The 27,205-nt window shown below is 39.0% G+C and overlaps 1 protein-coding gene across 1 annotated transcript; it reads right to left on the bottom strand.

The window, feature by feature from the left end:
• Positions 1-2,658: 2,658 nt before the first annotated feature.
• SSX2IP (SSX family member 2 interacting protein) lies at positions 2,659-22,992 on the bottom strand. Its single transcript, XM_068406944.1, has 13 exons — positions 22,950-22,992; positions 21,985-22,151; positions 21,543-21,743; positions 19,642-19,752; positions 18,288-18,423; positions 12,895-12,970; positions 12,646-12,817; positions 9,262-9,412; positions 7,630-7,766; positions 7,015-7,188; positions 4,627-4,738; positions 2,951-3,071; positions 2,659-2,740 (listed from the first exon to the last, which is right to left on the bottom strand). Exons 1-13 carry the CDS (start codon positions 22,990-22,992, stop codon positions 2,659-2,661), a joined length of 1,683 nt encoding a protein of 560 aa, XP_068263045.1.
• Between the last annotated feature and the right edge of the window lie 4,213 nt (positions 22,993-27,205).

Below are 27,205 nucleotides of genomic sequence, written 5' to 3'. Positions count from 1 at the left end.
TATTTAAAGATTTTGTGAAATAAAACACCATAGTTTAAGAGAACCACTCATCTTTTCAATATTATGTATAAGCAGCCAACAATAACTGTATGCTAATCAGTCACTGGTAGCCAGTGCTTCTTGATCCTGCTCAAGTAGGCCACTTGCTCTCTCATCTCAAATACACACCTGTGTAGTGACACACCTGTATTCCAGTCCTGCAAGCAGTCTCCCCCCTTTGTTCTTCAACAGTCTCTAAGTAAAAAAGATCCTGGTTTCCAACACAGGGAAGTATTAGAATGTCACCATACTACCAACCAGACCCTCTGTAGCATTCATACCGTTATTAGCAGTAGCTTCAGATTTAAAAGCTTGCTGATCACCACATATAGAGCAATCCAAAAACTCTAGGTGTGTTTTCTTTCCTTATAGGGACAGGACTGAATCTACACCCCTGACTTCCAGACCAGGTCTAAGAGATGAGCTCAGGGCTCAACTGCATGCACACTTCCAGCACAGTTGGTTCTTCCATGGAGGCATTCAAATTAATTTCCACTTCTGTAAGATGGGTTACAGAATGTTAAAGCAAAAAATTAGTATAAAATGTTTATTAATTGCTAATCATTCAATAGGCCCAAACAAAAGATTAAACAGGTAAATTGTTTTGTTCTTCAAAGGCATTATTATCCTAAAAATGACTGCCATGAACAAAAGTTGTCTAGCAAAAGTCCCAACTAAACTGAATGCATTGAAGTGTCCCAATAAAGCACCAGCAAGCACACCATCACTTCAGAGCACCAGCAGCCCCTGCTGGCACACTGTTATGGCCTCAGCTGTGGACTGACACGCCTGCAATAACCTACTAGCTTGAAAATAAGAATCCTACATGTAAAGTACTGTTCTCCCACTTAATTGCCCAGATATTACATTTTTCACTTTGCATCTTTAAATGTTTTTTGAATATGTGTGTTTATTCTTCCATAATTAAAATTCAGGCAAGAGCTGTCCAACACAGTGTGGAGAAGGTGTAAGCCCAACAGTAACTATATGCTGCTAAACCCCTTCAGCAGACGACATGACTGCGATCACCCATTTATTGAGCAGGAACCAGAGAAACAAATGAAAAGAGAAATATGATATTATTTATATTGGCTTTCCAACCTGACTACCTATGCAGCAGAAAGCTGACCAAGAATATCATTATATACATTTCTGCTTCCCTAAGGATGCTATGCAAGAACCATACTACAAGTATTCTCTGCAGTTTACACTGGCTACTACTTCGTCTCAAGCTGTAACTCAATGTACTGAGCTCATCAGCAGAAACTGCAGTTTTCTGTCATAGCTTCTTGGAGAACTCCAGTTTCTTCTTTCCAAGTTATTCTATTGCTATTTTTCCAGGCAGTCCAATCACTCCATTACGTCCAATTCTGAAGACAACAGGCAGAGCAGCAATGCATTTTCAGAGAAGGATTCTAAGCTTCAGAGTTAATTTCCTTCCTACAACCCCGAGAAAGGCAGAAGTTTCTTAGGTATCTTCCAAAAGGTCAACTACAGTAGGATCAGAGCTATACACGTGCATTCACAGACACATGAAAACCCAACAAGAGAAGAGATGTATTTGTCATGGGCAAGGAAAAGTGCATGCTTTGAGTCAGGTGCAGGAGATTTTGAAACATCTTACCTCTACTTGGCTATTTTTATTACATTATAAACAAAACACATTTCCAAAAGGCTACACCAAAAAATTCTGGAGTCAATTAAAAGGAAAAAGCTAACAAAATACAAAACGAGCATCAGAGTTGTTGACATAGTGTACAGCCCTACAACCATGATAGCTTAAAAGTTTAGTGCACACAAAACACAGAACCAGGGTTTCTTAGAATATAATTACACGTTTATTGTTCACATTTGAAATAATTTGGTTCCTGACTGAACCACTAAAAGTCCTAATGCATCTGTAAACTGAGTATCACTATAAAACAATTTAAAATGCCATGTAAAATAATATGTATGCATGTGTTTCATTTCATGGTTTCTCAGCATAACCACTTTGTCTATTTACAAATATATAAAGATTTTGCACTTTAAGTCATCTGAAATATCAAAGAGGTATTTTCAAATCACACAATAAATATAGAACCTGTTTTGTTAAAAATCTACAGTATACTGTACATTCAAGTTGACGCAAAAGAAGTTTTAATGCCAGTTACACTTGTGACATAAATGAATGTTTCCAATAATTAAACAGTTTCTAAAAGTGCTATCTCTGCCTGTGATGGAAGGTAAGATTAGGATCCAATATTTCATTACAGTCAAAGTTTCAGACCATTGCTTCATTCACAGAATCAGAGTTTGTGTTACTAGAAAAATATCAAAGCTTTTATATATTTTTAAATTATCTTTTTTCACGAGTTGCAAGAAAAAGAGGCAAAAAATGGTCTAAAAAATAAAAGCCATGTGCACACACATACACGCCACAATTCAGATCACCACATAATCCTCTAGAAGGATGATCAAGCTCACACCATTCTGTTTCACTTGAGAATGACAAGCTTATGAACAAATATCTAACAAAAAACCCAGCAGGCAACCCTAGGAAGTCTAAGGCAGTCGTTCTATGTGCAAGTTTCTACATAGCAGAGTGCCAACTCCAGAGTCTTCCCCTGACTTTGTGCATTACTCTGTTTCTTCTTTGTCGCTTTCCACCCACTGATTTTGCTTGCTATCTCCAGCAGGTTTTTTTGATGCAGCACCAGAACTGGGAAAAAAAAAAAGAGAATGTTACAATGCAAATAAATTATGCTTTGGATAGAAACACAATACTGTTTTTATGATGTTTAATATGTTTTGCTATGTATCAATCATAAGCCTTAGAGTAGGCTTTCTGTAAGTTATCACAACTTAGTCTGTGCTCTACAGAGAGTTTAGCACTATAAAAAATAACCATCTCCAACATAATTTCAGATACCTGTTATGTGTAATATACTGAGATGTCTGGCAAGGTTCTGATGAAACAGGGCCACTCAACATACGGTGAGGTTTTCTTTGCTGAGATGCAGATTTCACTAACCCATTGTCTTGGTCAGAACCTAAGAGATACACGTATCATCAGTTAAAAGTTTCTCGCTTTACAGTTGATAAAGCTTTTTACTCCTTAAATAAAAACTTCTCCAGCATGCATATACAGTAATTAACACCAACATGAGAACTTGCAAACTTGCCAGAGTATAGAAAAAAAAATTAAAGCAATAAGTTAGATATGAACTTAACCATCACTAAAGCCAATGGAAAGACATGGCCAAACTTGGCAGGGCCAGATCGATCCCCGCTAACTCTTCCTCACATATAAATTTCAAGTGAAGTGGAAAAAAAAAATAGAATGAGTCTGTATTCTACAGTATTCATCATAGCACTGCAGAATTATGAGCTTTTGGACAAGTGTTGTGAAAAGGGAAAATTTAACATTAAAACAATTCTAATGATAACCTGTGGAGTAATATCCAACTGTACTATGATTCTCTGTGTGGCAGACATTTTTGTTTTTACTACTATTATCCAGTAGCTTAAGATTAGGATATATAAGATTGAAGAAAGCCATTTAGAAGAGAAAATATGGCATTAAATACATCCAGAAACACTAGAATTTGCAAAAATTCTAGAACACATGAGGCAGCTACTTTATCTAATGAGAATACAAATTCAAGCTGTCTTTACTTGCCAGGTGTTTCACACATTTATCTTTAAATGTTGGCTGCTACAATGAGAATCTATTTAACAGAGATTGTTGTTACTTCTTCCTCCCCTGTCCCTTTTTTTTGTCTCACCTCACCCATCCACTCCTTAGAAAGTATTGAAAACTCAGCAGTAAAGACCAAAACACTACACATGCATATTCAGGCATGAGGGGATGGGAAATAAACTTAACAACTTGAAAGAAAAAAAAAGGGTAGAAGATAGGAATTGAAAAATACTTTCAATAAAAACAATATTCCAAATTATATGTCATATAGCCATATTTTCATCATCCTTTCTGAAGAAATTATTCCTTTATGAAGACTTAAAATTTAATTGCTTATTGCTCAGATTTATTTTTGTTATTATGCTCTTTTCACTATTTCTTTTTCCAAAGGATTCTTTTTTTACTGAATATGTATGTCTACGCTTGTTTAATATTACCTCATCTCAAACAATTCATGCTGCTGTCTCCACATTATGATGTTCTTGTTTCTAAAACTTGTTTCTAATCTATACAGATCTCTATAGGTCGTGATTTCTTCAACTGCCTTGGCAATTAATATACTCACATTTAATTTAATTTAGTAATTCAAAAAGTTCTCCATTCTTGACAGATGTGCTGTCAGGTACTTGACATTCACTAGATCACTTCACAATATAAATTCATTACATAAGCAATTATCAGGGAGGGAGTTTTTAAAATTTCCTTTTTAAAGGAAAAGAATTCCCTTTTTAAAAGAAGATTTTGAACCATCAGTTACCCTGACAGGTAGAGGCATACAGATACACGGTAAAATTTATCTTGGGAAGTTCTGTTTTTTTTAAATAGTTTTGTTCATATTTGCATCTTCTAGATGAAAGGGGGGAAAGAAACACATTACAAGAACATAATTTGAACCAAATACTTGCTTCCTAAGAAGGCACTTGGAGTTGTCACATTTTCAGAGTGCTTGTAATCAGTAGACATACTTAAGAACTGTTGCTTCAGCCATGCTCCTCTATCTTCTTCAAATGCCTTTCTCTAGGAAAAGAAGTAACAGTTTACACTTATGACCACGGGAACAAGCTCAGTCCACATTAAACTGATGCTATTCTAGCTAAGAAAGCAAAAATTGTAATGTATCTGTGTAGTTAAGGAGAGCCAGCAGTTTAACACAGAATTACAGTGATGTGAGCAAGCTTTTAAATCCAACAAGGATTAGCTGAGGAGGTATTTATTTACAAGCCAAACTCCATGGTTCATTTCACAGAGCTCTGATCCTTTCATTTTACTGTTCTCCACTCCAGCGACACAATCTCCCATTACTGCCTCTATGCTCTCCTTCCCCCTCAATGTAGCACTACCTCTTGGAGGTAGCCCTCATTTCTGGGCAGCTGCCAATAAGGATTACAGCTTAAACCTCAACCCTGAGCCCTCTCCTAAACAGATAAAAATGACATTGAAAATAGCACTGATTAATTCCATCCAAAACTAGGGCAGAAAGAAAGGGGTGGTTTCCTTTTCCAATCACTCTGAGCACAGAAAAGGAAAATAATGGCAAAAAGACAACCTCCAAAAGATCCAATGGCTCTGGAATCAAGCAACAGGCTATTTTATCTCCCAAAATCAGTGAAACAGGATGTCCCCATTATATAAAATTATTTCTACTATGTCAGTAGTATTATTTCTACTATGTCAGAGCAAGCTGAACTCCAATGCAAACTTTCACGAACACCTACAAAGCTTACAGCATTGCTTCTCTTTTCATACTCAAGCATTTTTAACAAGCAGAAGCATGGGTAGTTATGCTTATGCTGCAATGTAGTCCTAAACATTTCTGGACAAACAATTATCATTTATTATCACTCAAGACTTTTAAAGTTCAGTTCAAGGTTCAACATTAAATTTGCAAACTCATTAAAAAGCAAATAAAATTAAATTAAAAAGTTGAAGAATACGTATCTATATGTAGTGGTCTGAGTCAATATTTGTCACCATGTGAACTACTGTCATGCCAGTATCTCAAAATCTGAAATATTTTATATTCTTGACAATAAATTTTACAGCATAAGAATAAAAAAAACAACTGTCTTGAGCCAGACAAGTTGTCCATCTAGCTCAGTATTCTGTCTCCAAGAACAGCCACAAGAGATGCTATTTATGAGATCACATGAACCTGGCCACCTTGTGCAATGTATTCCCTCTGAGGCTCCCAGCCCCAAAAGTCATTTTATTAGAGATGTTGGAAGGCACCCCTTGTCCCCTCCTCTTAGTATCCATCTGTAGACTGCTTTTGAACCTGCTGGTATTGATTGCCTTCACAATCTCCTGTGGCAGCAAAATCCAGAAGTCAACTACTTGATATATAAAAACATACCTTTTTTTGGATATATTTTGGACTTAATTTTAAGCAGGCTCTACAAGTTCCCTCTAGTCCTAATCTTGAGAGATTTGGTGAACAACAGTACTGCTTTTGTCTGACCAACTGAATCCACAGTTTTATAAATTTTAATCACATCCCACTCCAACTTTCTCCTCTGCATGACAAAGCAAGCAGTTCTGTAGGCAATACATCTAAAGTCCATTTCTTTTTTCCTTCAATGGCTTTTTTTTTCCTGTTGTATCTGTACCATCATAGTTTCACAACCACATAATCGTGACCTCCTTTCCCTGCTAAACTTGTAAGCCCCTTCATGTTCTTGGCCCCAACTACTGGCTAGACCAAAGGACACATATGCTAGAGCTCATTTAGAGACACAACCACCCCGACTGCCTCCCAGTACATGTGCTTACTGGCCAGCTTAACTACAAGAACAGAACAGATAATGACCCTGCTAAGGGAAAGGCAGCAATCTGTGTTTCTGCAATAGTCACTGGTTTTCACAAAAGTTTAGGAATTGACCACCTTTGAGAATTCAACCCTGCAGCCAAATCTGACTGAAATTTGCATAGGCCTTGCTTTCATAGGAAACCAAACTTAAGCAACATCTAATACAGGATTTAATGAATAAGTGGACTGATTTTTGGAAGTACTTAGATATTTCAAAAGCTGAAACAAAAACAGGTCATTCCAGTTGCAGCCACTGCATTTTCCAATACACACATAAAACCTGTTTTTTGAAATGCCAACAGAAGGATCTACAATGACCAAAGACATGTTTTGTACAGTATGAGAATGATATTTCTCTATAGATGTTAGCAAACAGGTATTGTTGGATGGCTGCACTTTAGTATGTATAACAGTAAAACTACTTAACAATTGTAAATCAGTTTCCATAGGAGTTCCCTTTTCTAATGTCTTTCCACTTTTCTAATACCTCAAGTCCTAATCTAATAGCAGCTTCTGTAAAACTTCTTCGTTCCTTCTCAAAATTCTTTTTTTGTTCTCGAAATAGTCTCCATTCTTCCTGAAGACGTTCTCTTTCTTCCAATAAATAGCAGTCCTGTAGTAACAGAGTGGTGTCATCGTCACACGGAGACATAAGCTGCTGCTGCAGATATAAAAAAAACAAGACATAAACATTAATGTGGGAGTGATTGTTAAGAGGTGCAGTATTTCCACAGGTTCAGTTTTACCAGAAGAATGGTTGAAGTTTAATACGGAAACAATGTAGGAAGTATCAAGTTGATGGCTGGTGAAGGCAGAGTTTCAGACAGCAAGCAAAGTTTCCCTGTTCAGGCAAGTTGACCTCATCAGGCTTCCTCACCTTTGTTTATCCCCCAAAATTATTCCTCCCAGGATTACAAGCTCATTAAATTACTAACCAACCCATTAGCACACCTATACTCAGACCAACCATTAAGATATTTTATTTAAAAAGCATTATCAAAGAATGGGGAAAGGCTCAGAGGTGAGAAAAGTGGCAGACTAAAAAACAAAAAAAGCTTAGATTCAGTTGAGAAAAATAAGAAAAATTAAAGCCTACTACTACCTGTAAGAGCTGTTGCTGAGTTTTGATCATTTCTTTACATTGCTGAATCTCTAACTCTAGCTTTTCAGTTTCCAGCTCGTGGTCTTCTCTTGAAATGAGATCTTTTTCATTCAAAGCTCCTGAATGTACACGTGACACTAAGGGGGAAAAAAAGCTACTTAAAAACTAAACAAACAAATCCCTCACATCAGGGACTCACAGCAATACCAAAAGGTTTTAGACTGTATTTGTTTCATCCAGTGTATTCAAAAGCACTTCTATCAGAAACAAGAGAGCCAGAATTGGTGTGACATGTAATTATGCACAAAGACCAGTTCAGAAAAAAATGGCAATGAAAACATAGCTGTTTCACAATCCCCAAGGTAAACCAAGTGTCTGCACTGCAATAAAAGTGTCACACAAAAACCCACTTGTTTCAGCAGTTATTTAGAAGAAAAATCAAGACAACTGAAGACTTCTTTTCACTGACATGCTGTTAGCCTGTTATTCTGAGCCCATTTTTGACAGGCTTGTGTGTTCATAAAAATATGACAGTAACTATATTTATCACAGATATAAAAAGAAAGCCTTTTCCTTCAAGTCCTGTGAAGGAGAAACAGAGCTAACACATTCTGTGCATATTTTCATCCCAGTCAGGGAATGAATTAGAGAGGAATAAAATTTATTTTGTGTAATTACATACTGCTTTATTTAATTTCATGCATAGCTATCACAGTGATTGTAATGAGCCAAGTTTTGATCCCCTGAAGCCAGTGTTTGAACATCAATTGAATCCTGAAGGACTAAGCGATGGTGATCTCTATAAATACAAAAAACAAAATGGTGACTCCAAGAAAATAGCAAATACTTGAAATGTTTTTCCTGAGGCTTACAACTATTTTTTTCAATTAGTTACACCAAATCAAGAATTACCCAGAACAAGTGTTCTTAAAATCCTTTCTATGGTATAAACATATTCTCACAGACCATCTGCTCTTTTATTTGCAATTGCATGCGTGACCTTCTCAGTCATACTCTTGACTGCAAACATCCCTGTGGTAGCAGCAGCATTTGCTCCCATAGGAAAATAATACTAGGAAAGAATTTTATATATTTTTAGCTGTCTTTTAATGCTTTTTAACAGCTGGAAGTGAGGGGAGTCCAGCACCATACCATCAGCCAGTTTGCTTTAGAATGCCACAAGCAGCCTCAGAAGTATGGATGTGGCAAGCCTAGACTCTTGAGAGAGATTTACGTATTTTTGCATCCAATTACTTCAAATTCTTACATCTGCATTACTCAAACATCTCAAAAAGGTGGGGAAAGGCAACAAACACTACTATAGGGCATGTACTTTCGAAAGAAAAATAATTATTTCTTCAGAAAGTTGTCATTTACTGTGTCGAACTATAATCATGTCCTTTCTCATGGTAACAGGCTTGGTATGCAATTGCTTCCCTAACTACCTACAATTAAAACTCACATGGAAAAATGCCAATCACAAGCCCTTTCAGAAAGCCTACTGGGTCACAATTCCTTTCATTTCAGCTTCCCTTTAGCTCAGACAGTCAGTACAATAAATCCTAAGAGTATGATACCAAATGGAATTATCAGTAGCATTTTATATGTACATGTAATACAGTTAAACATCACCTTGGTTATCCAGCTTTTCAACATGATTTTTCAACATTCTCCATTGTTTTCTAATGCTGTTGGTAAGCTGCTCTCGCACAGTTTCACAAGACAGTTCCCACACGTTCTCTTTATTTAACTCTCCAATATCTTCCTCCAGGTCTGACAGTACCTGTAGAAGCAGAAACAATACGCTGCAAACCACTCCACCATTCCAGATGTGTATTTGTTTACTTAAATATGTATATGGATTTAATTTACTGAAGAGAAGGAAAACCCTTATATACAGGAAAGATTTTTCCATCCAGGGAAATCTGACTGTCAGGGAGTTCAGTACACTGACAGCATAATGCTGAAGAGACACAAGCGACCTGGCAGTCCCCAGAACACCATCACAGTGTATCAGCTTGCAAGACTCACACACTCTCACACATCTTCAAGCTAGAGAAGTTCAGACTGCCGAGTTCTGCTGTCAAACTTAAGCAGTAGCTGCCCATAAACTCACTATGCAGCATGAACAGGATGTAACACAAAGATTTTCTCCTGTTGAGGATTAAATAATTTGTCTCTGTCTTATTTTTCTCCATCATAAAAAACCCACACCACACTGAAGGTAGAGTGGAACTAGCACCTCCCTCTCCTACTTCCATTTTTACAGTACTGCTCAAACATCAAACCTGAATGCTATCTTGAAGAGCTAAGACATAAAAGTCTAAATGGTTAACAGAAGACTAGCCCAGGACGATTTCGTAGATTTAAACTGAAAAGCTACAGCCGTTTGAATACCTGGCATGAATACTCCACTCTTCTCAAGCATCTAAACCATTCTATACAATCGCCTTTATTTACATGCAGATAAGAAAAATGGGATGGGAAGTACAAAAACCGGTAAGTTCAAAGGCATCAGAGTAATTAATTTACATATGCAGCAAGCACTTTCTTTCAAACCTGTATCGCAGGAGATCTTAAGGAGCAAAACAACAGCTATTAAAAAAAACAGTTTTTTTGTTTGGTTTTTTTTTTGTTTGGTTGGGTTTTTTTATTTCTTTTTTGGTTGGTTGGTTTCAGAGTTTTTATCACTTCATAAAGAAACATTATATTCCTTATGAAAGCTCTGGATAGTACTGTGATAACATGACAGTCTGGCTCGTTTCATGGCTGTTATCTTGCCATTGGAAGCAAAACGATAAATGATGTGAGTACATCACTAGCTGCCACACTCTAAAGTTGTATGTTTCCTTCTAAGAATCAATATGAATTAGCATTTCTAATTAGAAATGCAACGTTTGGGTTTTTTATTCTGCAAGGGATTCAATAAGAGTTTAGATTCCATACCAAAATGTTAAAAGAGCCACAAACAAGCATGAACTATCAGATGCAGTGTTTTAAATGGAGATTTATTTTCAGACATTCATGAAGCAAACCAGTACATCAATTAGCTTTTTGTTTAGAAGTAAAACACACATTGTAGGATAGACTAAATCTTAAATACATAATTTATTTCTGCAAAACCATAGTTTTTGGCAACATTCTTCTTGTTTATATTAATTTGACAAATGTAAAAAAAACCTAAGCAGTGTCCCTATCACAACAATAACTATCATCAATTCTACAGTGGCATGAAATTAGAGAAGGCATTAAATAGATTAAATGGAAAAAAAAAACAAACCAACAAAAACCCCAACAAACCAAAAACGTCACTTCACCCTACAACCCTGCTGAAATAACTCGAGACTTGCACCTAGTAAGTACTTCTATTATTATTCTACTACTAGAAATCACTATTGTCTACTAAGTAGTTGTTCTGCTTAATTTGATTAATTAGTACTATTACAAGAGAACTAATCAGAAGTTTCAGTGCAGGCTTTTAGTATTTTCTTAATAGTCTATTAATGCACAAGTTAACAAATACTTGTTTAATCACCCAGGAATGGTGAATTTCATAGCACTAAATCCCAGTTTTTCCTCAAGTTTGTTTCAATGCACAAGTTCATAAAGACCCCATTCCCACAGCTGGATTTTCACCAGTGTACTCAAGTTTGTGCCAAACACTCCTGGCCTCACTGGAATCCTAAAAGCAAAAGGACCATTTACAGAACTGGTATCTGATTATGCTTACACTATAAATTATACCCAACACCCATTACTGAAGATCAACTTCTTGTTGCTGAGCTATAGTAATAATTATATCTACTGATTTCCTATATGATGAACTTTTAAGGTAAAGGTTAACACACTGCACACCACTGACTACTTAACTAAATACACACAGGAGCCATTCTGTGTGGTATAAGGGACAAGTCATCCAGTGAAGTTAAAGAGTTTATTCACATCTTACAAAGAAGTGGCCAGAGAGAGTCTAGTCTTTTCTACACAGCGCATTCTGGGGCTGGACAAATGCCCTTGAGGTGTCTCAGAAACAAAGGAAGTGGTACAGCAACTGGACGGGGGACCTTCTGAAATGGCAAGCACTCAATTCCACAGAAACAGCACACTCTGGAAGGCTCCATCTACACATTCTTATGTGCCAACCTGTACTGTTTATGGTAATAGGAAATAATTCATACTTTATTCTGTAGCGTATCCATATTCTTTTAATCTCCTATTACTGATACACCATAAATCTTGAATGATTCCTAGTATCTAGCCTTTATGCATGTTTTCTGTATTTCAACTCTTTCTTATGCCAGGGATACTCTTTCTCTTATTGCTAAGAGAAAGCTCAGTTAACCTTCTAGATTTTTCCCTACTTCACTCTGATGGCAAAACAGAACTGCAACTTCTAGCAGGGAATCAGCAAAAGGAATAAACAAACTCTGTTAAACAATGTATGTGCAGTGTGATGTTCCATAAAATTAAAGTATCCTGTGTAAACAAAGAAATACTTAAAACCTGGAAACAAACACACAAAAAAACCCACAGATCATCTTCCTTGGAAATCAAACATTTTCCTTGAACATACCAGCATCTCTGTATAAAGGAACTAACAGCTACTCTAATCCATATACTATACGAGCATTCCCTAATTACATTTCCTCCACCCCCATGGATTCTATAGGAAGCCTGGTTTCTTTGCATAAGCACCTTGAAAGCTATTATCAACATCTTAGTATGGAAGACAGACAAAACCCAAAATGCATCGTTATACATAATTACATAGAGGTACCTACTGCATTTAAAATTCATTCAGAGTATACTTTCAAGCTTTCCATTGACTGACTGGAAAGAATATACTAGGCGTTGCTCACAGACAGTAGAACACTTAAGCAGAGGTGGGTATCACGGGATGTGCGACCCACTGCAAGTTCCACAAGAAGTTTACCCTCTTTTTTCCTTAATGACCAAATTACTCCAGCACTATACTAAACTACCACACAGATTTAATTTTAACTGAAGAATACTTACTGGCCCATCTTCAGACCTTTCTTTAGGTTTCTGTTTCTGTGGTGGAAGAAGTGAAATAATCTCTTTCTTCATTTGTTGAAGAACTTTTTTCAGCTCAGCATTTTCCACTAAAAGCTGTTTTTGACGTTGCTCATAATCACTTAACAGAGTTTTGTACATTTCTTCTTCATTTCTGGAAGAAGAAATCTTACAGTAACAACATAACAGCCGTAATATATGCTTCAATTAATGTTGTTCTAAGACAACTACCTGGCTTCTGTCTTATCAGTCCTCCATGCACCTCTCTTCCCATCAGCTCTACCAACATGATTTAGAACTTCCATAACTACAAATGAAAAGGATATTTCAAAGCATGAAATAACATGCAAATATATAAATATTCAGATGACATTGCATTTACATGTAGTTATTGTCAAAACACCACATTACCCAAATTCCCCCTCTATCTTCAGACCCATATGAAACCACGTTGCCCTGCTTAACGAAGCAAGAATAAGATAATCAAGGAAATATAATTTTTGTGTTTGGAAACTTGGAGAGGGATAAGGGAAGTCCTGCTCTTCCTGTCTTACACTGGAGAAGAATTATATAAATACTCTAAAGCCAGATATATGAACTAGAAGGTGCAGATATTTTTATCAATTATATAACACTGATACCTATTTTCAGCAATATACCACAAAAAAGCTACACTCATGCTAAACAGCACTGACTAATATCTTGAACACAATTTTTGGGCAGCACAATATACACAGAATCACAGAATGTTAGGGATTGGAAGGGACCTCGAAAGATCATCTAGTCCAATCCCCCTGCCGGGGCAGGATTGCCTAGACCATATCACACAGGAACGCGTCTAGGCGGGTTTTGAATGTCTCCAGAGAAGGAGACTCCACAACCTCTCTGGGCAGCCTGTTCCAGTGTTCAGTCACCCTTACAGTAAAGAAGTTTTTCCTCAAATTTAAGTGGAACCTCCTGTGCTCCAGCTTGCACCCACTGCCCCTTGTCCTGTCAAGGGATGTCACTGAGAAGAGCCTGGCTCCATCCTCTTGACACTTGCCCTTTACATATTTATAAACATTAATGAGGTCACCCCTCAGTCTCCTCTTCTCTAAGCTAAAGAGACCCAGCTCCCTCAGCCTCTCCTCATAAGGGAGATGTTCCACCCCCTTAATCATCTTCGTGGCTCTGCGCTGGACTCTCTCTAGCAGTTCCCTGTCCTTCTTGAACTGAGGGGCCCAGAACTGGACACAATACTCCAGATGCGGCCTCACCAGGGCAGAGTAGAGGGGGAGGAGAACCTCTCTCGACCTGCTGACCACACCCCTTCTAATACACCCCAGGATGCCATTGGCCTTCTTGGCCACAAGGGCACACTGCTGGCTCATGGTCATCCTGTTGTCCACTAGGACCCCCAGGTCCCTTTCCCCTACGCTGCTCTCCAACAGCTCTGTCCCCAACTTGTACTGGTACATGGGGTTGTTCTTGCCCAGATGCAGGACTCTACACTTGCCCTTGTTATATTTCATTAAATTTCTCCCCGCCCAACTCTCCAGCCTGTCCAGGTCTCTCTGAATGGCTGCGCAGCCTTCCGGCATCTCAGCCACTCCTCCCAGTTTTGTATCATCAGCGAACTTGCTGACAGCGCACTCTAATCCCTCATCCAAGTCATTAATGAATATATTGAATAGAACTGGTCCCAGAACCGACCCTTGCGGAACTCTGCTAGACACAGACCTCCAACTGGACTCTGTCCCGCTGACCACTACTCTCTGGCTTCTTTCCTTCAGCCAGTTCACAATCCCCCTCACTACCCGATCATCCAGACCACACTTCCTCAGTTTAGCTGCGAGGATGCTGTGGGAGACCGTGTCAAACGCTTTACTGAAATCGAGATAGACCACATCCACAGCTTTACCATCATCTATCCACCGGGTAACATCCTCATAAAAGGCTATCAAGTTGGTTGAGCAAGACTTCCCGTTGGTGAAGCCATGCTGAGTGCCCCTAATGATCCCCCTATCCTTGATGTGCCTAGAGACAGCACCAAGAACAAGTTGCTCCATCACCTTTCCAGGGATGGAGGTGAGGCTGACCGGTCTATAGTTCCCCGGGTCCTCCTTCCTGCCCTTTTTGAAGACTGGAGTGACATTCGCTTTCCTCCAGTCCTCAGGCACCTCTCCTGTTGCCCATGACTTAGCAAAGATGATGGAGAGTGGCCTAGCAATGACTTCCGCCAGCTCCCTCAGCACCCGCGGGTGCATCCCATCAGGGCCCATGGATTTATGGACGTCCAGGTTGCTTAATTGGTCCCTGACCCAGCCCTCATCAACCAAAACAGATTCCTCCTCTATCCTGACTTCTTCTGAGGCCGCAGGGGTCCAGGGCTCCTCAGGACAGCCTCCAGCAGTATAGACAGAGGCAAAGAAGGCATTCAGTAACTCCGCCTTCTTTTTATCCTCTGTCTCCAGGACCCCCACCTCATTCATCAGTGGGCCTACATTGCCTCTAGTGTTGGCTTTACCTGCAATGTATTTGAAGAAGCCCTTTCTGTTGTCCTTGACCTCTCTTGCAAGGTTTAATTCCAAGGAGGCCTTAGCTTTCCTAGTTGCCTCCCTACATCCTCTGACAACAGACTTATATTCCTCACAAGTGGCCAGCCCCTCCTTCCACGATCTGTACACCTTCTTCTTCCACTTGAGTTTGCCCAGCAGTTCCCTGTTTAACCATGCAGGTCTCCTGGTACCCTTCCTTGTCTTCCTACCTGTTGGGATGCTCTGATCTTGAGCTCGGAAGAAGCAGTCCTTGAACGCTAACCAACTATCTTGGGCCCCCTTACCTTCTAGTACCCTGTCCCATGGGATTTCCCCTAGCAATTGCCTGAAAAGGCCAAAGTTGGCCCTCCTGAAGTCCAGGGTTGCGATTCTGCTAGCTATTCTGTTCCTGCCACATGAGATCCTGAACTCTACCATCTCATGGTCGCTACAACCAAGGCTGCCCTCAACCTTCACCTCTTCCACCAGACCCTCCTTGTTAGTGAGGATCAGATCCAGCAGCGCTCCTCTCCTAGTTGGCTCATCCACCATTTGCATCAGAAAGTTATCATCAATGCACTGGAGGAACCTCCTGGACTGGGGATGGCTGGCTGAGTAGGCCTCCCAGCAAATATCAGGGTAGTTGAAATCCCCCACAACCACCAGGCCCTGTAATTGAGAGACTGCTCTCAGCTGCCTGTAGAAGGCCTCATCACCGTCCTCATCCTGATCTGGTGGCCTGTAATAGACACCCACAACAGTATCACCCCTGCCAGCCTGCCCCTTAATTCGCACCCACAAACTCTCAACTCGCTCCTGATCCGCCCCTGGACAGAACTCAATACATTCTAGCTGCTCACTCACATAAAGAGCAACTCCACCACCTCTCCTTAGCGGCCTGTCTTTCCTGAACAGGACATAGCCATCCATGACCACATTCCAGTCATGCGAGGCGTCCCACCAAGTCTCTGTAATTGCCACTAGATCATAGCCCCCCGACCGAACACGGATTTCTAACTCCTCCTGCTTATTCCCCATGCTGCGTGCATTGGTGTACAGGCATTTCAGGGAGCGAGCTGGGCACACCGATTTCATCCCAGATTCACCCCCTGATTTCACCCCAGGGGGATGGGGGGCCTCCTGGTCTACCTCAACACTAGAGCATTGCCCCAGTGGTGCAAGCCCAGCTACCACCCCATCCCCCTTCGAATCTAGTTTAAAGCTCTCCGAATGAGCCCTGCTAATTCCTGTCCCAGAACCCTTTTGCCCCTACGACATAAACCTTTCCCATGTATCACTGTCACGCCTGTTGTCTTATAAAACCAGCCATTATCAAAGAACCCAAAGCCCTGCCTGTAGCACCAGTCTCGTAGCCAGGCGTTAATAGAGAGAATCCTACTATTCCATCCCACGTCATCACCTGAAAATGGAAGGAGGGAGGAGAAAACAACTTGTGCCCCAGACTCTTTCACCAACCGTCCTAGGGCCTTGTAGTCTTTCTTCATCCCCCTCAGACTACGGGATGCAGCTTCTTCCCCACCCGTCTGGAAGATCAGCAGGGGGTAGTAGTCTGTGGCCTTCACCAGGTTGGGGAGTTGCCTGGTGATATCCCTGATTCGGGCTCCAGACCTCCCTGTGATGGGGGTCAGCTCTGCATATTGGGCCCTCAGATCCCTTTAGGAAGGAGTCTCCAACCACTAAAACTCTTCTCTTCTTCCTTGTGGAGGAGGTAGCTATACGCCCGTCAGGTTTTTCTGACTGTGGTGGGACCTCTGATATAGGTTGCCTCTCCACCACATCCCCATTGGACCGGCTGCATTCCACTAGGGCTTCATATCTATTGCTCAGAGGCACCTGTGGAGGCAAGGTAGGCAAGGAGGGCACTCGCCTTTTGCCACAGCCATAGACTTGTCTCCACTCACTCCTCCCCTCTAGGTTACTGTTTTCCACCTGAGAGGGGCAGAGTACAGTTGTCCCTCGATCCTGGGAGCTCTCCGGCAGGTGCTCCCATTTTTGTTGCAGGGAGGGCAGAGCCTGGCTCCACCAGTCTATCTCCATTTCAGCCTCCCGAATGCTCCTAAGCCTTTCTACTTCGGCTTGAAGCCTTTCAACCTGGTTTTGCAGCTGTGCCGCTCGACCAAGCAGATCATCTACTTGCTCACAGCGCACACAGCCCCCTGACACCACAGAGACGCTGTAGCATTCCCTGCAGCCCGCAACCTGCACCATCGCCTCCTTCCGTGGGAGCTCTGTCTGGGTTCCCACATCCATTTTGGTCTTCTTCCACCGGGTAGATACCATTGTTCTTTCACTGAACTGGGAAATACCTGTTGGTGCCACCCCTGGTTCACAGCTCCTTGGCACCTTCCTCGCCTTGTGCACTGGGAGGGAGTCAGCACCCTCCCCAACGAGTTGCAAACAACTGCAGCCTCTCCTGCCCTGGGACACACCCAGTCACTGCTGACTCACCCAGGCACTGCTGAGTCTCTCCTGTCTGGCCAGGGACTAGTCCCTGCCCTCCAGGAGGCTCTTATCAACGGTAACAGGGTTATTTAGGGTTATGTATACGAGTAACAGGGTTATGTATACGAGTACTTATACAGGAGATTTATCCCTATTTCACATAGCACTAGATGCTATGTCTATCTTACATTACTTCCTCTCTAAAATTTCCCATCGCTTATTGTTAACACAAGTAGACTGTAATATTTCAAGGGGAAAAAAGCTCATGCAGTGTTCCTTCCCAATTGCAACTGGTGGGCATAACAGTGTTTAAGACACTACCCAAAAGTCTTGTGATGGTAGCAGTAGCAAGAAAGTAGAGGAGACACAGCTCTAGCTTAAGAATTAATTTCAAGTAATTCTCCCTAGTAAAATCTCATTTTGTAAAGACATCCATTTTGGTTTGTGCTTGGTAAACAATCTTATGAAACACAATATAAAAGTTTATTAGCCTTACACAGTCAGCTGACATGAAGTGTTACATATCTTACCTAAGATTTTAACATACAAATAAAAATCTGCAAGAGGAGGACCATATTGACTTTAAATATACCCAGAACCAAATTTAAACATTTTTGCTGTAGTAAAATTCATGGAGCTACTTACCAATCTTTTTGTCCTTTTTGTTCATGACTAATTGATGTAAGCGTTCCTTTAGTTTGTTATATTCTCTCTCTTTCCTCTTCATATCATGATTGTACTGTGTAGCTCTACTTGAAATTATGTTCTGTAACTTCTGTACCTAAAAGCAACCCCACAAAAACCTGTATTTCTTCAACTAAAGCATAAACACATAAATTTCTCCAGAAAACCAAAACAAATACATGAAGAAAAATGACACTTCTATTAAACTATTTCTGGTGAAAGGAAGTGACAAAAGGAATTGAGAGAACTCCCACAACCTATGGATTCTGACCTCAGACTTATCTCAGGGGATTTAATTTCTTTTCTGCAGAAACTAACATCATAAGCAACATATTCTAATACTATAGCTCATCTGAAGTACAACTGAACTCACATTTTGGCAATTCAGGTAACCTTCTTTAACATCTTTATTGAACAGAGCAGAAAAAGATCTATTTTTGGTTTCAGTAATTAATGTTCAGGATCTAGTTTAACTCTAAAGTATGCTTGTTAGGTTTACACTAAAAAAAATAATAAACTCCTCTTCTTTTGGGCAGCAGGATGCTGGAAGACAGACTATTCCATTTGGTCTAAAAGAGCATTAAAACATCACAGAGCACATTCTTGGCCTGTACTATCAACACCTGGGGTTTTTTTTGAATCATCAGTTTTAACCTTACAAACATATAGCACATTGAATATTTTAAGCTGGAACTTTAGGACATTCACTATATACGGATAGTACTGTGATTGCTAACTGTATGATTATGTTTACAAACACAGAGAACACTCACTGAAACTTAGGAGTCATGTAAAGTACTGTGGCGAAGAAGGAACAGACTGGAAACAAATCCCAAACTAAGCAGCGTCTTGGATTTCAAAGTGTTTTCTGATCTTGGTTCTTCCAAGACTCCCAAGTTTAAGGAGACTGTGCTTTTGGGCTGGGTTTTTGCTCTCGTCTACAATATAACAAAAAAATCCCCAAACCAAGAAAAGCTCTTATACGCGTATGTTTGAGGATGTAACTGAATCCTGTTGCCCCCTCCTACTTTTTGGTATTTTTAAACCTTCTAAGATAAAGTTACGCTCAAAAGTACAGAAAGCCTCAGAAAACTGCACACGCATGTTCCCACAGTACTCTCTACCATTGTTATAACTTGGACCTATCCCTTACAGAACTTATTTATCCATATGTAACATGCCAATTTCACTTTGGTGAAAGACAACATTTACCAAGAAAAAAGCATTTGAAGTGAACAATTACAAGACTCCTTGCAAAAAATCATATTATTGAATATCTATGTAATGACTTGTGTTAATGTACAAGACAACTCACTTCATCCTTTTCATTTTTAAGTAACTGGTTCAAATTTCTGTTCTTGCTTTGCAGTTGTCTGTCTCTTTCCTGAAGTCCAACTATTTCCCTTTTAGATAATTCCAACTGTTCCTAGAAAAAAATGTTGACGGTTCAGTATCAATAAGAATTAATAGGAAAGGATTTAAAAAAAAAAAAAGGGAAAAAAACCCAATACCCAAACAAAACTGCCAAACCACCTCATCTGAAATAAGTTAGCCTATCTCTGATCTCTGATGTTTTGGGGATTACCTTGCATTCTCAATGACAAGTTAGTTCTATTTTCTGGAGCAAGAAGTATGATTCTCCAGTACAAGAAACACTCCTGCTCACAAGAAACAAAAATTTAGCTTGGTATTTAACAGATATTATATTACACAGTTATTACTTTTTCATTAAGTGAAGTTTCTGTAAGCATACCTATACAATGATAGTGAGGTGGATACTAAGCAACCAGATGAATTTGGGACTGCATTACTGGAATGCTTTTGTTAAATCATCAAGGGAACAATTAACACAGATACGCAGACTGTGACCATAGCAAAGCAAATGGGACATTTTACATATACAGAGTAAGGCTAGACAGATGATCTCATTATAATAGATTATGCAAAACTAACATTTTAGAAATCTTTTTCCACAAATATGTGGCTCAAACAAACCTGAAACTGCCAACTTAAATGACAGAGCCAAACACTACATACAAGCTCTTTTTCTTCATGTGTAGCAAGCTACAAATGTGTAGAGATATTTAAGCAAGAAGAACTTCTAAGCAAACCACACTGGAATATAGTAACAGAATAGTGGAAGTCGATTGAGGCATGGTACCTGAAAGAATTTGCATGAGAAACCTTACAAGCTGGCAGCTAAATTAAATGCCCTGGGATTGAAGCAGTACTAATAAGTTTCCCCTCCCTCCCCTCCGCTTGAAGCCATTTGTCTAGGGAAAGTAACTGCAGTGTTCTGAAACCTAACCTGTATAGTGTTTGTATAAAAATCAGTGCAGTTACACATGATTTTTAATGTCACATCGAAATGCTTCTACATGGATGACCAATCTCAGCAGGACTACTATGATTTTGAGAATCTACAGCAGTATTTGTAAAGAAGATAGTGCTGGTCAGCCCCAGTGAAAAGCAAGCGTAAAAGGCCCCAAGTCATGCATTGAAAATTTTTTTTTTTAATTTTCTTGACAGAATAAAGGGAAAGATAACATTCTAATATGACTGCACATACAAGCACTCATGAAATAGCACAGGCTGTGAACTTCCAATATATCAGCTACTCCACAGTGACTGGCCTTATGCATGTATTTATCCTGTGATAAAATGAAGCTTAGTAATTTTAGTTTTGACAACAGCTTCTGAGCAATTCTTACAAAGAGACTTTGTAGTCAGCTATCCAAGGAATCGAACAAAGAAGATACATGGAAGAAGCTACAAATACGGAGAAAGACTGATAACGACCCTGTGACACACACTAGAAATGCTACCTACACTTTTACTGGTTACAGTTATATTGGGAATTTATCTTTTAGAGCCGGGCATATCCTTTTAAGTGATACTAAATGATATCAACTTAAGTGTTTAACATTTTCACCCACAGCATGCATTACCACTTCCAATCTGAACAGTCTTCTCTCTTCCTTGATTAAAGAGGCCATAATTCTCAATTAGTTTTCAGTTCTCTCATTAATTCATATTTCATTAACTTTAAGGAATTTTCAAGTAGAAAAAAGACTTCAAAAAAAACAAAAATTAACATAAAAAATACAACTGCAGATTAGTACTGGGAAGAAAACCAAAAAAACACTCACTGTTAATGTACAGTATCTGTTAAACATAAGTGCTGTATAATATTGGTGGAATTATCTTGTTTTCTACCTTTAATTTAGCATAGCAGTTCTGTAAGTGATCCATATCACTACCCAGTTTCAGATGCTGCATTTCTACTTCTTCCTGAGCTCGAAGGTTCTTGTGCTGCAGTACAAGCAATTCATTCATGCAATTTATGATAGATATTAGATTTAATTCTTTTCCTTTGGACTCCGCATAAATAGAAGGAAAGCCCAACGTTGTCAATTCCTGGTAAAAGACAAAGGGGGGTGGGGCGCGGAATAAATAACTGGATCAATCTCTCAATTCTCCAAAAGAGAGAAACAATATCAGGTGAAATTCTATATGAAGCGGGGGGAAATAAATCCTATTCCCCAGCAACTTTGGCTTCTGAGCATTGAGAAAGAAGCCTTCTTAATCCAGTGAATCTTTACTACAACTGATTTAATGTCACCTTCACACAACCTTCAATAAACAAGATATGGCTTACCCTATTGAGATAGGATATACTCTCTTCAACATTCTCTTCTGTGCAGAAGGCACTGAAAAAGCTGTGCGTGCTTTTGGACGAAGGCAGTGGCAAGCGTAGCACTTGTGAGTTCATGCTTGGGGCAGATATCTTTTTTTCTGAGGTATATTGAAAAATACTTTTGCTATCTAAAAGTTAAGAACATTAAGAAACAAGTCAGGGCTAATAGTTTAGGACACATCACGTACCAAAAAAAAAAAATATCCCCAACTACTCAAATTATTATTTACATAAATTTACAAGTCCAGGGCTTAGAATTTCATCTAGAATGACATATATTAAACAATTCACAGTGAAAAAAAATGGATAAACTTCCACTGAAGATTTAAAGACTCAATAACATTTTAAGGTACTGTATCTTTCAAATTTTACTCCTCCACCAAGAAAAAGACTGACCAACCTTTCTTCACAATTGGCTTGCTACAACACAATTTTTATTTTTTTTTTTTTTACACAGGTGCAAAAGCTGTGCATTTAGTGAAAATTCTTATAGAATGTATGATATCCTTGTTCATATTAAGTGTATGCTGCAATTTACTCTTTCACTAGGTACACTAGGTAGAAGCAGGCAAGAAAATATTTACTCCTTTAATAAATTTGCCATCAATTTATGAGACAACAGAATTTAGAACAAGTAAAGAAACCTCTGAAAATGCAAGATATCCTGAAAGTTGCGGTTAAAAAAAAAGACTGACTGAAAAGTCTTAGAACCTTTACATATAAAGGTGAAAGGACAGTATTTTACAGCAGCATTTCTGTAAGGACTCAATCCAAAACAAAGCAGTGTATGTACTACACATTATTTAACAGTCTGCTTAACTAGTCAAGTATGTCATGCACAAAACTCCAATCTCTCTCTCTTTAGCAGCTGTAACATCACTGGTAAAGTTAGCAAATCCACTAAATTAAAAATATTACCAGTTTACCTGATGACAGCACTGGCACAGTAATAGTCTTCCAATCTCCCATAGCAACAAAGACAGGCAGAGTACCTGAGCAACTCGTTCAGCAGTGAAGTATTTTGTACAATTGCTGTCAATGCGCGTTACGTAGGCATCTCCTAAAATAGAAAGAGCGTTTTAGATTAACAATAGCAGCTAATACAGCTGGAAGATTAAAGCAGGCATAGGAGAATGACTATTGGACTTGAGCCACGTGAAATCTTTCTACATCTTTACACAGCAGTTGGAATACAGTAAGCGCAGCAAACGTTATGCTGTAGAAGTGATGCATCTATTTATATTTAATGAGCCTTAAATGTAACTAAGTCTTGTAAACCATTAACTAAAGCTAAATTGCCATGCACGCATGAAAATAATGAAGACTCACAGTGTAGATAACTCAGTTGTTTCTGTTGATGTACAGCAGCAAAAGACAGCAAGCCAAATATTGAATATTTTCATGCCATATAACCAGGAAGCAATTTTATTAAGATAAACTTATGTGAAGTTTTTGTCTGAGAAAAATTACTACTTAAAGACAAGGATAATAAAGGCTTTAGAGAAGATATATTGGCAGAGAGAGGGCAAAGAAACTTCTAATAAATATTTAACCATTTAACTTAACCTATACATTTAGTTATATTGCCTTTCCCTGGCAAGTTGCTTGCTTCTTTTCAGAATCTCTAAAATTGCTGAAGAAAACAAATAGAAGCAGCCTTACCCCGCTGGCATGGCCACTCAGTACAGCACTGACCCTCTGGACACCAAAGGAAAGTCACACACTCATAAGAACGAACAAACCAATTGTCCCCTCACCCTACCTCCACCACCCTGTAAGAAAGCACATAACAGCATTAGAGTTACCACACTGCTGGAAACTTAAAATCCAGCTTGGATGCTTAAGATTTGGACAGCATAACCCATCAGCTGTTAAGTGAACAAGGGAAACAAGCTTTCCACCTGACAAGAAAGAAGGGCCCCTTTTTTCAATTAACGCTTTGGAACAAGATCTGGAATCAGTTTTAGATGGACTCTGTAGACTTTTAGAGCACAGGGATGTTTTCCCCTAACCCCTTGCTCATGTTCCCATAAATGCACTCCGGCTAAGCAACTTCTAAATTTCTGACACCAAAACCTTGTATTTTTATCACTGTGGAAAAAGCTATCATTTGTGGGGAAAAAGAAGGGAAGAGGGAGAGTGAAAAAGTGTTCTCTGTTATCCATAAGGTCTCCTTAGAAGAGAGAGACAGTAAGAATCCTTATCAACATTTCAAAGCGCAGAACACAGTGCCCAAAGATCATACTGGTGCACAGCCATGTTACAGAATGCTCAGCACTAGAAAATAAAAGTATCCAGCTGGATGAATATTTCTCCAGGTTCATAAATTTACTTGCAGAAAAAGGTAAACAGTTATTCCTCAGACAAGTTGAAAGCTTGCAGGAACTACTGAACTACATATCAGAAAGTACATGTAAGGCAACAAGAAAACACAGTCAATGCAACAATCTAGTGGCTGTTCTTGTTTAGGAAACGGTTTTTCTGCTTTCTCTCTGTTCATATTAATTTATGCACATTTTTCAATTTTTTTCCCCTGTAAAACCAAGATGTCCAGAAATGAACAAAGCGAAGGTTCAGATTCTAAAGACAAGAACTGACTTCACTGCAGAAATCTGCAAGGCAATCTTTTTTTTTTCCACTCATCCAAAACAACTGTGCTTTTAAAAATGGAATTCAAAGTCAAACTAGGGATTGGGAGGACACACTTCTTACATGTTATTTCGTTTCTGTTGGATCCATCAGATAAAGAAACCTGCAAATGTAAGGGAAAAAGAAAGCCAATTAAGCTACAAGTATATTCTCATTACTGGCATTACCATCCTGCATTCTAATCAGATATCTCAAAAGATTGTTACGAAACTCAAGACACACAAATTCCATTAAGGACTGCTGGCAAGTCCAAATACTACTCACATTTCAGATGTACCGTTACTTTCAAACAAACTGGCTTTTAGTCTTTAAGAGGCTGCATACTTGTTATGAGATCTTATCACGCAAATTCCCTCAACATAACAGTATTACCAACCCACAGGCCTCTCTACACTGACAATACTATTCTGACACAGCATCTATCACCCCAAACAATGTTTGACTGGAAGCAGAAACAGGACTAGTCAAGGTGTGGGAATGCAATGATTCTCTAAATTTGAGCCCTGCAAGCCACATACAGATTCATTCAGTGCAGATGCTTTATCAAGACTACTCTCTAGTGACACACTGTTTCTAGGTACACCAACAAGAGGACACAAAGAAAATTAACATAAAACTCAGGCTCATAAGGATGTCTAGTGAAGACAGAGAAATCAAGAATACACAGACAGTACAATAAAATCCAGATAATGCAACTATATTCTTCTCACATTAATCAACCTTGAAGGCTCTAGAGCCTTTTGTCTCAAAAAGACCACCTGCAGTACACTGCAAACTGTTTAATACATCAGATTAAAAGACATCCTCAGCAATTCCAAGATTTGGAAAGGGCCAAGCTCAAAAACTTCCTTGAATTACCCCAAAGTATCTAAAATTGTTATGTGTCAAACAAATGCAGTAGCTTTGAAGCAGTAATCATTTCAGAAAGTGGTCAGTATTTTGTACTTGAATCATCTTTCCATACTGTATTTAGAATTAAACTCAGATGTGCAGGATGAGACAATCCTGTGTTAGCTGCAAAATGGAATTCTACAAGCCTTTAGTCCCATGCTAAAATCATCTCATCAGTGCCACGTGGCTTCTACTGCCAGTTCAGGACCTTAGCTGTGACTTCTAAAGCTATCTAGTGATTAAGATCCATCAGATACATTTCCTTCCCAGTCTAGGCAGTTCCTCTGGAACAACATGGCTCAAAATCGCCTCACTGAAGCATGCAAGAGCTAAAGATGAGCATTCCTGATGAAGACAGTGTGGATGCAGAATTAATTTAGATACACTGTATTCAGAAGGGACTCTTCATCTTTAGTACACTACAATACTCTCTTTAACCACCACAACATACCATGGAATGTATTCACAAAGAGGAAGAAAATGTGTAAGTCTGAAGTAGTATTTTATGTAATTATGGAAGAATAACAAAATAATATATAAGATTGAAAAGCACTTTAGAGATCTCCCTAGGCTATCCTAGTTAACACAGAAAGGCTTTGACCAACCAAAAGTAATAAGAAGGTTTTATGGTTTTTTGGTTGGGTTTTTTCCCCCCTCCTCAAATCCTGCTTGGGAAAACATGCGGTAGGAAGCAAAAATCAAATTTTGCTGTTTCCCAGCATCTCATACTAATGTCAAAAATCTGACTGACTGGAGGTAGGAGAGAAAAGAACCACTGAACAGCCAAAACTGCTGTAACTACTTAATGATTTTCCTTCTGTGCCCATTCTCTGTACACAGGGATTTGTTGCAGTTACTTCACCAACAGGTTCTACAACTTGCCCAAAAACCTTTAACAACCCAGAGCTTGCTAGATGTAATTCTGCCAATTGGCAGTGTCACTGCCTGTCCCAAGCAAGAAATTCCTGGAGTGGACAAGACCTAAGTGGATTGTCAAAAAATAAGCCTCTGTGACCCAATTTAAAATGTGTGAACATAAATGGCAGGGCCATCTCACTGCAAATAGAAATCTAAAAACCAACCAAACAAGAAACCCCAAACACACACACCTTCCCAAAATACTTACACTAAAATTACAGAGAGCTTGATTAATACTGAGGAAGAAGTAATCAAACCAAGGCATTCAAGGGCTTGTTGGAACAAGCAAGGTACAAAAAAAAAAAAAACCCAAGAACTTAAAAAAAAAAAAGCTGTCATGGTAATAACATAACAGAACTTGATTCTTAGAAAGGCACCTGGGGAATTTTTTGACAAAAACCTCCAGGAACAGTTCCACAAATTCCTACATATTTCACCAACAAACACATCTTTCTTTTCAAGAACAATTTCAGATTAAACTTCAAAAATAGTACATTACACAAACCAAGAAAGCTGAAAGGAGCTCTTCGTAAAATTACTCTTATGTTTTGGGGGACAGGGGAAGGATGGACAATGAATGTGCCAAGATTCAAGATAGAAATCTGATTAAGTAAGCCCAAGTTCAGACCATGTCACAACTCTAAGATCAGAAGCAGTATGAAGTAGGATTATAAACTTTATACCATGCAGCATACTTAGAATTTCTTAATATCATGCTTAAACT

This window comes from Nyctibius grandis, chromosome 8 (genome assembly GCF_013368605.1).
Source record: "Nyctibius grandis isolate bNycGra1 chromosome 8, bNycGra1.pri, whole genome shotgun sequence".
In the NCBI taxonomy this organism is placed as follows: domain Eukaryota; kingdom Metazoa; phylum Chordata; class Aves; order Nyctibiiformes; family Nyctibiidae; genus Nyctibius; species Nyctibius grandis.
This window is presented reverse-complemented; position numbering and strand designations above follow the sequence as displayed.